This window comes from Trematomus bernacchii, unplaced genomic scaffold (assembly GCF_902827165.1).
Source record: "Trematomus bernacchii unplaced genomic scaffold, fTreBer1.1, whole genome shotgun sequence".
Classification (NCBI taxonomy): Eukaryota; Metazoa; Chordata; class Actinopteri; order Perciformes; family Nototheniidae; genus Trematomus; species Trematomus bernacchii.
In genome coordinates, this window is record NW_022987584.1 from 172,762 (window position 1) to 184,870 (window position 12,109).

Sequence of the window (12,109 nt, forward strand, 5' to 3'; positions counted from 1 at the left end):
AGACCAGAACAGACTGCTTACTGGGAACAGGAACTATCTTTAAGACCAGAACAGACTGCTAACTGGGAACAGGAACTATCTTTAAGACCAGAACAGACTGCTTACTGGGAACAGGAACTATCTTTAAGACCAGAACAGACTGCTAACTGGGAACAGGAACTATAATTTAGACCAGAACAGACTGCTTACTGGGAACAGGAACTATCATTAAGACCAGAACAGACTGCTAACTGGGAACAGGAACTATCTTTAAGACCAGAACAGACTGCTTACTGGGAACAGGAACTATCATTTAGACCAGAACAGACTGCTTACTGGGAACAGGAACTATCTTTAAGACCAGAACAGACTGCTTACTGGGAACAGGAACTATCATTTAGACCAGAACAGACTGCTTACTGGGAACAGGAACTATCTTTAAGACCAGAACAGACTGCTAACTGGGAACAGGAACTATAATTTAGACCAGAACAGACTGCTTACTGGGAACAGGAACTATCATTTAGACCAGAACAGACTGCTTACTGGGAACAGGAACTATCATTTAGACCAGAACAGACTGCTTACTGGGAACAGGAACTATCATTAAGACCAGAACAGACTGCTAACTGGGAACAGGAACTATCAGTTAGACCAGAACAGACTGCTTACTGGGAACAGGAACTATCTTTAAGACCAGAACAGACTGCTAACTGGGAACAGGAACTATCATTTAGACCAGAACAGACTGCTTACTGGGAACAGGAACTATCATTAAGACCAGAACAGACTGCTAACTGGGAACAGAAACTATCTTTAAGACCAGAACCAGATAACTGGGAACAGGAACTATCTTTAAGACCAGAACAGACTGCTAACTGGGAACAGGAACTATCTTTAAGACCAGAACAGACTGCTTACTGGGAACAGGAACTATCTTTAAGACCAGAACAGACTGCTAACTGGGAACAGGAACTATCTTTAAGACCAGAACAGACTGCTTACTGGGAACAGGAACTATCTTTAAGACCAGAACAGACTGCTTACTGGGAACAGGAACTATCATTTAGACCAGAACAGACTGCTTACTGGGAACAGGAACTATCTTTAAGACCAGAACAGACTGCTAACTGGGAACAGGAACTATAATTTAGACCAGAACAGACTGCTTACTGGGAACAGGAACTATCATTTAGACCAGAACAGACTGCTTATTGGGAACAGGAACTATCATTTAGACCAGAACAGACTGCTTACTGGGAACAGGAACTATCATTAAGACCAGAACAGACTGCTAACTGGGAACAGAAACTATCTTTAAGACCAGAACCAGATAACTGGGAACAGGAACTATCTTTAAGACCAGAACAGACTGCTAACTGGGAACAGGAACTATCTTTAAGACCAGAACAGACTGCTTACTGGGAACAGGAACTATCTTTAAGACCAGAACAGACTGCTAACTGGGAACAGGAACTATCTTTAAGACCAGAACAGACTGCTAACTGGGAACAGGAACTATCTTTAAGACCAGAACAGACTGCTTACTGGGAACAGGAACTATCTTTAAGACCAGAACAGACTGCTAACTGGGAACAGGAACTATCTTTAAGACCAGAACAGACTGCTTACTGGGAACAGGAACTATCTTTAAGACCAGAACAGACTGCTAACTGGGAACAGGAACTATCTTTAAGACCAGAACAGACTGCTAACTGGGAACAGGAACTATAATTTAGACCAGAACAGACTGCTTACTGGGAACAGGAACTATCATTTAGACCAGAACAGACTGCTTACTGGGAACAGGAACTATCATTTAGACCAGAACAGACTGCTTACTGGGAACAGGAACTATCATTAAGACCAGAACAGACTGCTAACTGGGAACAGGAACTATCAGTTAGACCAGAACAGACTGCTTACTGGGAACAGGAACTATCTTTAAGACCAGAACAGACTGCTAACTGGGAACAGGAACTATCATTTAGACCAGAACAGACTGCTTACTGGGAACAGGAACTATCATTAAGACCAGAACAGACTGCTAACTGGGAACAGAAACTATCTTTAAGACCAGAACTCACTGCTTACTGGGAACAGGAACTATCTTTAAGACCAGAACAGACTGCTTACTGGGAACAAGAACTATCTTTAAGACCAGAACAGACTGCTAACTGGGAACAGGAACTATCATTTAGACCAGAACAGACTGCTTACTGGGAACAGGAACTATCTTTAAGACCAGAACAGACTGCTAACTGGGAACAGGAACTATCTTTAAGACCAGAACAGACTGCTAACTGGGAACAGGAACTATCTTTAAGACCAGAACAGACTGCTTACTGGGAACAGGAACTATCTTTAAGACCAGAACAGACTGCTAACTGGGAACAGGAACTATCTTAAAGACCAGAACAGACTGCTTACTGGGAACAGGAACTATCTTTAAGACCAGAACAGACTGCTTACTGGGAACAGGAACTATCTTTAAGACCAGAACAGACTGCTAACTGGGAACAGGAACTATCATTTAGACCAGAACAGACTGCTTACTGGGAACAGGAACTATCTTTAAGACCAGAACAGACTGCTAACTGGGAACAGGAACTATCTTTAAGACCAGAACAGACTGCTAACTGGGAACAGGAACTATCTTTAAGACCAGAACAGACTGCTTACTGGGAACAGGAACTATCTTTAAGACCAGAACAGACTGCTAACTGGGAACAGGAACTATCTTTAAGACCAGAACAGACTGCTTACTGGGAACAGGAACTATCTTTAAGACCAGAACAGACTGCTTACTGGGAACAGGAACTATCAAAAACACCCAGAAGAAGTTTCCATTCACACCATGTTATCAACCAAACAGATTATTAGAGAAGCTACTCTGCAGATTAATGAACAGTAAAACTAAATCCCTTCTCAGGATGGTGTTTATTAAATCAGAAAGTCTGGGAGAAAATATTCACAATGTTCTCAGTTTCATTCTCTTCCATTTTCCTTATATTAAAAATATTCAAATAAAAGCAATAAATCAGGTTTGGTGTTTATTATTATATATACTTATTATGTTTATGTAAATAGAAGCATCTTTTGATGGTCTACCTACATTTCTTAATATAGTCTTTATGTATAATACTTCCTAATCAATTACCCGTTGTGTGTAGTTGCAATTTTAGTGAGCATCGAGTTCAGAAAGGTTCTTGCTATATTTAGTTGCCCAACATTCACTGAATATTTGTATTACTCATTTATGTTGAATTGAAATGTTTGAGTTTTTGTCCTTTTTGAAGTGATCTTTAAAACACTAAGACACGTTGGGTATGAGAAGAGAGACACTAGAGATACTTGTAATGTAAGACTCAGTCGCAGTTATCCAGGTTAGAACTGAAACTCACTGAGAGTCACTATTTCTGGAGAAAGGTGTTAAATGTTTGAAATATGAAAGTCCATCATCTTCCGTTGAATTGCGGTGAAGGAGGGTCGTTAAATAAATATTTACATCTTGTGCTGCATCGCTACTTTTATTCTTGAATAATCTCCTTTCTGAATGCAGAATTGAAATGGCCCATTTGAAGCTAAAGTACTTGAAGGAGACTAGACTGGCGTCATCTTTAGAGAGGAGGGGGTATCAAGGGTGGGATTTAGGGGGAGGGATGAAGGGTAATGTGTTCACTCCTCCATCCTTTTGTTCCTGGAGGTTTCACATCAAGTCTGAGAGGAGTCGTCTCTGAGCAACTACTGCACATTTACATTTCTAAATGTCTGCTTTCTGCTTTCCTAGTACATGTTGGGTTTGAGAAGAGAGACCCTTTATTTAAACTCTGATATAATCTGATTTCTCTCATGTTCATCATTTGACTTCATTGTGACAGCCGTTTCTTTTCTGTGTTCACAGTCAATTTCTTTTGAAAAAATATATATATATTTGAGAATTCATGTTTTGTGTTAAAGTACAATATTTCTCTGGATACCTAAAGTCCCTGAAGGCAACATGACTACAGAACTATTTGTAAAGTTTGATCCGAGTATCGAAATAATCTGATTGAAGTTAGGCACAAAATGGCGTCCGTCTGTTATAAAAACGATCTCAAATTACAGCTAAATAGTGCACTAAAATACATTTCTACAAACTTTTGAGGGCAGAAATACACATAACAGTAACAGAATCTTGATTAATGTTTGATCAGTATTGCTTATTTTTACAGTTTGACATCATCCTATTCACACGGGAGAGAAACCATACTGGTGTGGGGCTTTAAGGGAACTACAAAGAGACATTTGTTTCCCACATGTTTCTCAACAGTATGGTTTAACTCCAGTGTGATTGGCTGGTGGATTTTAAGGTGACTTCCCTCCTTCTCAGACAGATCAACAGCTACAAGCCCCTCATTGGGTTTTTTTGGCAGGTTTTTCTATAAATTAAATAATTTTTGATCATAAATATCTTGGTTTCTTCTTTTCTAAGTTCACATTGTTCTGTTGTCTTACATACAACCCAATTTTAAAGTAACTCTCCCAACCAGAGTCTTGGATCAGGCTCAGTTAGCAGAGGTGTTGTGGCTGAGGAGGGGGGGGGGGGGGGGGGTCGTCTCAGGAGAAGGACAGGACATCAGAGGTCGGATTAAAGGTTGGGTTCACACCTTCCTCCTGTTGTCTGGGAAGGTTTCAAGTCAAATCCAAGAGGAGTGGTCACTGAACAATTGCTGCAAATTTAAATTTGGGGGAGGAGGGTCTGCAGGAAGTGGGGAGAGGTGTGAAAGTGGGTTATATTTAGGGTTAGTGCAAGTTAGAGTTTACTTCAGAGAAACATCCGGAGAAGAAGCATGGAGAGAAACGCAGCAGCAGGATTGTCCTCTCATGTCGGTTTGCAGCACTTTTACTCATTTAAATACATGTGTTTCATTTATATTCAATTTAATTACAGTAATACATGAAACTAGCAGACACAAAGGCTTACAGTCAACAGTTTCTTTGCCTCATCAACTTCTGCAATCATAACATGTATAACATTTTGTACATTTTTTGTTGTGATTTTTTAAGTTAAAAGTAACATTTGTGAAAAATGTATCATTTGACACTTTTCCCTACTGGTAGTTATGTGTATATTACTCTAGATGTAGTCAGAATGAAAGAAAACATTGATTACCATTGGTTGAATATTATGTGTAATGAATACAAATGGATTAGTTTGTTTGTGTATATCGACCTGAATTCCTTTGTCTTTTTCCTGTCTGGTTTCCCCGCTCGTGTCCTCTGTTCTGTTCTTGATTGTTTGTTCTTTGTCTTCGTTGTTTGTCTTTCCTTGGTCTGGTATCAGCTTTATATAACTCTCTAAAACTTGCTTTTCTGTTTCCACTTGCCTCCTCTTCATTCTGTCCTGATTCTCTCACTCTGTGACAATTATGTATTTTTTTGTTGAAAAATGCCAGACTTTTCAGAAATAACAAAGCTTACCTGTCCCTATACCTGCAGATAACTCACCTGCAGAATATGTGTGAGAGGACGTTATTCTGCCTGGTGGAAAATCTGAGGGGCAAGGAGGTGAAGACGGAGGAACAGTGGAGGGAGGAAGAGGCGAGGAATGAGGAAGAGGCGAGGAAGGAGGAAGAGGCGAGGAATGAGGAAGAGGCGAGGAGTGAGGAAGAGGCGATGAATGAGGAAGAGGCGAGGAAGGAGGATGCAAGCAACCCAAAAAAACCGGTGTCCAATCTCAAGAAGAAGCCAAGGGTAACTGCAGTTAAAGGAATTCAAACAAAAATAAAAAATGTGTGCACCACAGTAACTTGAAAAAGTACATTTTGTCCCAGAAAATAGTAAAAAAAAACTCAAAAATAAAGATTTAGTTTTCTATAATATCAAGAAAAACAGCATTAAAAAATAATGAAGCTCTTAAAATTATTCAAGGTTTTCAAGAAATGTCTTATTTTTGTCTGATCAACTTTCTGTTTGTCTTGAATAGAAACCGAGGAGAAAATGCGGACCCAAAAACCACAGCTGTCAGCACTGTGACAAATCCTTCACAACGGTTTTGTATTTAAATGTGCACCAGAGGATTCACACCGGAAAACGTCTTCACCACTGTGACCAATGCGGGGCGACTTTCCACTACCTGAATCGGCTAAAACTCCACCAACGTGTTCACACTGGAGAAAAACCCTACGGCTGTGACCAATGTGGGAAAAGGTTCTCTTATCCAGGAGCCATGGTGGTCCACAAGCGGCTTCATACAGGAGAGAAACCGCAAATCTGCGACATATGTGACAAAGCCTTCCGCACTCACAGTGAGCTTTCAAGCCATAAAGTAATTCACCAAGAAGAGAGACCGCACATCTGCAACGAGTGTGGGAAAACTTTTAAAAGTACAAATTACCTAAGAGTTCATCGGGTTATTCACACTAAAGAGAAAGTATTCTGGTGTGACCAATGTGGGAAAACTTTCAATCAGAGTTCTCAGCTCAAAATGCATCAGCGAGTTCACACTGGAGAGAAACCGTACAGCTGTGAGGAATGTGGAAGAGTCTTTGCACTGAGCTCCGGCTTGAGAAGTCACGAGAGCATTCACACTGGAAAGAAACCATACAGCTGTGACCAGTGCAGCTCCACATTTAGATCTAGGGTTGAGTTAAAAACACACCAGCGTACCCACACCGGAGAGAAACCATACAGCTGTGACCACTGTGAGAAAAAGTTTTCCCGGCAGGATCACCATGCCGTCCACCTACTGGTTCACACGGGACTGAAACCACACAGCTGTGAACATTGTGGGAAAAACTTTTCTCGGCGTAGTAATCTCAAAGTCCACCAACGCACACACGCTGCACTTCGTTAACCTTTCCTCAGAGCATAGCTTACTCTCTGATGGTGATGGAAAAATATTGATTGCTTTAATGCTTCTCAGGTATTTTTGTTTTGTGAGCATATCTGTATATATGCTACACGTTAATTCTGTGAATAATACTCACATTTGCAGAAGTGCGCACCAGAAAATGTCCAAACACGTCCTGTCGAGGTGCATTTCCTCTTGTAGTGTGATGTCTGTACTTCCCTATAATCACTGTGAGGTAGACTCAAACGTCATCGCTCACTGACTGTATTTTTTACAGAATAATCTTCATTTCCGATTGATAGAGCCTGTTTTTATTTTTATTTTACTGAATATGTTTCATCTACTGTTTTCATTCGTTCATAGTTAAAGGTGGGGTAGGTAAGTTTGAGAAACCGGCTCGAGATACACTTTTTGTTATATTCCATGGAATGCTCTAAACATCCCGATAGCAATGAATATCTGAAGTGCTTTGACAAAAAATCCATTAAAAAATATCATCTGTGGAAGCAGTAATACTGTAAAAAGCACGACCAATCATCTGAGCCGGTCCGGCTAAAATAACTGGATGGCCTACCTGCCTGTCAGCCTTCCATCGGGGCACAAACTTATCTCGTGCCCTCATTGGTCATGTGCGCGTTCGTGTGTGTTGGAGGAGGGGCTCTGTAAGGAAGTGGCAGATTTTCTCCGGTTGTGTATTTTCAAATTCTAGCGATCTCGAGCCGGTTTCTCAAACTTACTAACCCCACCTTTAAAGCACAGTGATTATAACTTGGTAATTAGGCTAAAATGTGATGCCTGTTTTTTTCTCTATTTTGTCAGTAAATCTGATCGAAAACTTGTTTTCTATTTTCTCAATAAATGTTTCGACACAAAGAGACTCTTTTACTCATCATTACAATACTGTTTGATACCTTATCATTACTTCCAATCACTTTGCATTATATTTTTAAGCTTGGCCTTGATTTACTAAGAACAAATAATAGAACGAGAATTAAAAATAAAGAGTATCATTCTGATTATTATTATTATTTATTTAATTAATTTAGTATATGTACTTTTAATGGCATTAATCTTTAAAAAACATGGGAAACATGTTTTAACCGTGAATATTTTAAAGTGTTTTATCATGTGACTAGTTTATTTATTGTATTCTCTGTGTGAGTAAAGAAGGCTGTGAGATTTGAAAAACTCCAAAAAGAGAGTAAGTGAGTCTCAAGTTCAGAAATAGTTATTACAAATATATCCGCATTATATTTTCCTACTGTGTGAACATTGTGGGGTTTATTTTACAGACTCTTATTTTTAGATATATCTGCATCACCGCCTCTCACTGACTCTTTATCTGTCTGTCTTCTTTAGAAACAGAGAAGAAGAAAGGAACCCAAACTTTTCAGCGGTGACCAATGTGGGAAAGATTTCACTAAATCAAGAAGAGTTCAGAGCCATTATCGCATTCACACGAGAGAGAAACTACACAGCTGTAAAGAGTGTGGGGAAACCTTTTCTAGTGATCTTAAAGTCCACCAGCGCACTCACTCTGCCTCCATCTGATCCTTTTCTGAGTCAAGCTAGCATTCCTCCTGCTTTTGTCCAAATCTAAAGCTGACCAACAGTGACTTTACTTCTTAACCCATTATCCGTTATGTGTGCAGTTGCAATTTTAGTGAGCATCGAGTTCAGAAAGGTTCTTGCTATGTTTAGTTGCCCAGCATTCACTGAATATTTGTATTTCACATTTATGTTCAATTGAAATGTTTGAGTTTTTGCCCTTTTTGAAGTGATCTTTAAAACACTAAGACACGTTGGGTATGAGAAGAGAGACACTAGAGATACTTGTAATGTGAGACTCAGTCGCAGTTATCCAGGTTAGAACTCAAACTCACTGAGAGTCACTATTTCTGGAGAAAGGTGTTAAATGTTTGAAATATGAAAGTCCATCATCTTCCGTTGAATTGCGGTGAAGGAGGGTCGTTAAATAAATATTTACATCTTGTGCTGCATCGCTACTTTTATTCTTGAATAATCTCCTTTCTGAATGCAGAATTGAAATGGCCCATTTGAAGCTAAAGTACTTGAAGGAGACTAGACTGGGGTCATCTTTAGAGAGGAGGGGGTATCAAGGGTGGGACTTAGGGGGAGGGATGAAGGGTAATGTGTTCACTCCTCCATCCTTTTGTTCCTGGAGGTTTCACATCAAGTCTGAGAGGAGTCGTCTCTGAGCAACTACTGCACATTTACATTTCTAAATGTTTGCTTTCTGCTTTCCTAGTACATGTTGGGTTTGAGAAGAGAGACCCTTTATTTAAACTCTGGTATAATCTGATTTCTCTCATGTTCATCATTTGACTTCATTGTGACAGCCGTTTCTTTTCTGTGTTCACAGTCAATTTCTTTTGAAAAAATAAATATATATTTGAGAATTCAAGTTTTGTGTTAAAGTACAATATTTCTCTGGATACCTAAAGTATTGAAGTATAATTGAAATGTTTGAGTTGCCTTTTTGGTACTTTTTTATTGTATTTACTTCAAGTGATATTCAAATCACTAAGACACTTTAGGTATGAAAAGTGCTAAAATACATTTGTGACGTTCATGTTTTGTTTGAACAAACATTGTTCAAGTGAAAGTCTGATATAATATTATCTCATGTTCATTATTTGACTTCATTGTGACGGCCGTTAGTTCTCTGTGTTCTCAGTAAATGTGATTCTTGCTGCTGTAATAATCTGAGCTGTAAACTTAACACTTGTTTTCTAGTTTCTCATTAAAGTTGTCGACACAAAGGGACTCTTTGACTCATCATTAGAAACTGTTTCATGTTTTAATCATAATTGTACTTTTTTTTCTGCGTTTTCAGTTTGATTCTGTTTGTTTATATTATCGGACTGTACTAAAGGAAAGAAGGCCTTAAAAACAGACTCACATTCCTGCATATTGGTTATGTTTTACAAGCAGATCACAAACATGTGATTTCCTTCTCTCTGAGTACTTATACTTATACTCAAGTACCAGATCTGAGTACTTATAATCAAGTACAAGACCTGAGTACTTAGATCTGGTACTTGAGTATAAGTATAAGTATTCCACCTAAAATGATCACAAGACATTCAGCTATTAAACTTGTATTCAGATTTCTGATATCTTTTACAGTGTGTGACTCATCACAGTTGAAGTTGTGGTACATGTTCAGGCTGTTAGATGTTATAATGGGTGTCTATGGGAGGGGCTCTTCAGAGCTAGAGTGTCATCATCACTCAGAGTGTAGAGGGTCTTTAAAATCTTCTAAAAAAACATTTTAAAACTGCTCTCAATCCCAAAATATATACTCTATTCAAATCATTTCAGAAGATTTGAGGAGCATAATTAGTCTGCTCAGAAGAGCTTTATTGAACAGCTGGTACTATGTCTGTGACCCCTCCTGTGCTTCATTGATAAGCCTTGAATTTGCACTTGTCATGGTTCAGAGGCACATATGGCAGCAGCCATCCATCATTTCAATCAGGAGAGTCTTCATTTGTTTAAAGAACATTTATTGACACATGCCATATGATAAATGTTAAGTCTTTGGCGATTAGCCCCCGATCCTGATCCCCTTTAGACCGTATATATCTAAAGGGGGAAGTTGCTCTTATTTAGTCTTTAGTTTGTTTTGTAAATTGGTGAGTGAACCCTCTTTGTTTTGAGTCTTAAAGCAATATGTTTTCATCTTGAAAATCAGTTTCTTCTTTGTTTTTTCTCCCGGTTATTTTAAATGTTACTTCCCTTTAACCCCTAGATTATTAGGGAACCTAACGGCTTAATACAAACTTTGGGACATGAAACCACAGTAATACTATTCTTCCACGTTAGCAACATGAGTTATCCTTCACCGAACGCCATGATGTTACCAGTACTTCCTCCACTACTACACCCCAAAATACCCCCACCACCTCCACCATGATGCATGAGAGGAAGCCCAGTTTCCCATTGACAGAATAATTAGATCTCATGGCTCAGATAGGTTCAAAAGAAGCTTCTGAGTCATTATTGACGTCTTCATTTGGTTTCTATTTGTTAAGAAATGTATGATTTGACACCAAGATCATTCACACAGGAAGCGAAAGAGATTTTATGGCATTGTTATTTATTTCCAAGCCAAATATTACAGTGAAATATAAAACAAATGTTATCTCATGTTCACTTTTTGACTTCATTGTGACAGCCATTTATTTTCTGTGTTCACAGTAAATTTCTTTTGAAAAAATAAAATATATTTGAAAATTCAAGTTTTGATGGGAGTTTTGTGTAAAAAAAGTACAATATTTATCTGGATACCTAAAGTCCCTGAAGGCAACATGACTACAGAAGGCCTGTCACTCATGTGAAGCCCCTCTCAGCTAAGCCCCGCCTCCCCAAGCAACTTTAGGGCCAAATGTCTGAAACCAAAGAAATAACATTATATAAAAGTTTGTTATATGAAAGTGATAACTGCAGATTTAAGAAGGGCAGGAACTGGATATGAGATGTTTAGGGAACATCTGTGGATTGTAAAGTTTGCATGTCATATAAATATATAGTATATTGTAGTGCCGAGAGATAGGAGTCGGAGGCGGTGCATCGAAGGTGCAAATGGGAACTTTAATGAGCAGCAGAAAACCACATGTTGTCGGGTCGCAGCCCAGGAAGAGAAGAGAAAGAAGCCAGGAGGGCACACAATAAATACTGTCAGCAACACATATGTCCGTGCGGAAACAATACCCCCAACCTGTAGTTCCATGCGTGAATTATGTCAATCAGTGATCACTACAATATGTACTTTTAATGCCATTAATGTTTAAAAATAATGGGAAACAAATGTTTTACATGTTTTAACCGAGGACTATTTTAAAGTAATTTATCATGTAACCAGGTTATTTATTGTATTCTCTGTGTGAGTAAAGAAGGCTGTGAGATTTGAAGAACTCCAAAAAGAGAGTAAGTGAGTCTCAAGTTCAGAAATAGTTATTACAAATATATCGTTCATTATATTTTCCTACTGTGTGTAATTGTTGTACTTTGTTTTAATAGCAGCTACCATGTTTAAAACACTGTCAGATCTGTGAAGAGATCAAACATGAATAATAAGTGTAAACATTTGTGAGTCTGTATCTCATCTCAGTTCAATAACAAACTTCTTCTAATATTTGTAAACTTAAAACTGTCGACAAAGAGAGACTGATTGATTCATTATTAGAAACTGTTTAATGTTTTATAATTACTTACAATCACTTTTCAATAGTTAATTGAATGGTCACAAAACCACAGTTTCTTCTACGA

At 38.6% G+C, this 12,109-nt stretch overlaps 1 protein-coding gene across 1 annotated transcript; it reads left to right on the forward strand.

Moving 5' to 3' along the window:
- Window positions 1-5,478: 5,478 nt before the first annotated feature.
- Window positions 5,479-6,817, forward strand: LOC117480833 (gastrula zinc finger protein xLCGF3.1-like). Its single transcript, XM_034128318.1, has 2 exons — window positions 5,479-5,715; window positions 5,948-6,817. The coding sequence occupies exons 1-2, from the start codon at window positions 5,479-5,481 to the stop codon at window positions 6,815-6,817; spliced, it is 1,107 nt and encodes a 368-aa protein (XP_033984209.1).
- The last annotated feature ends 5,292 nt before the right edge of the window (window positions 6,818-12,109 follow it).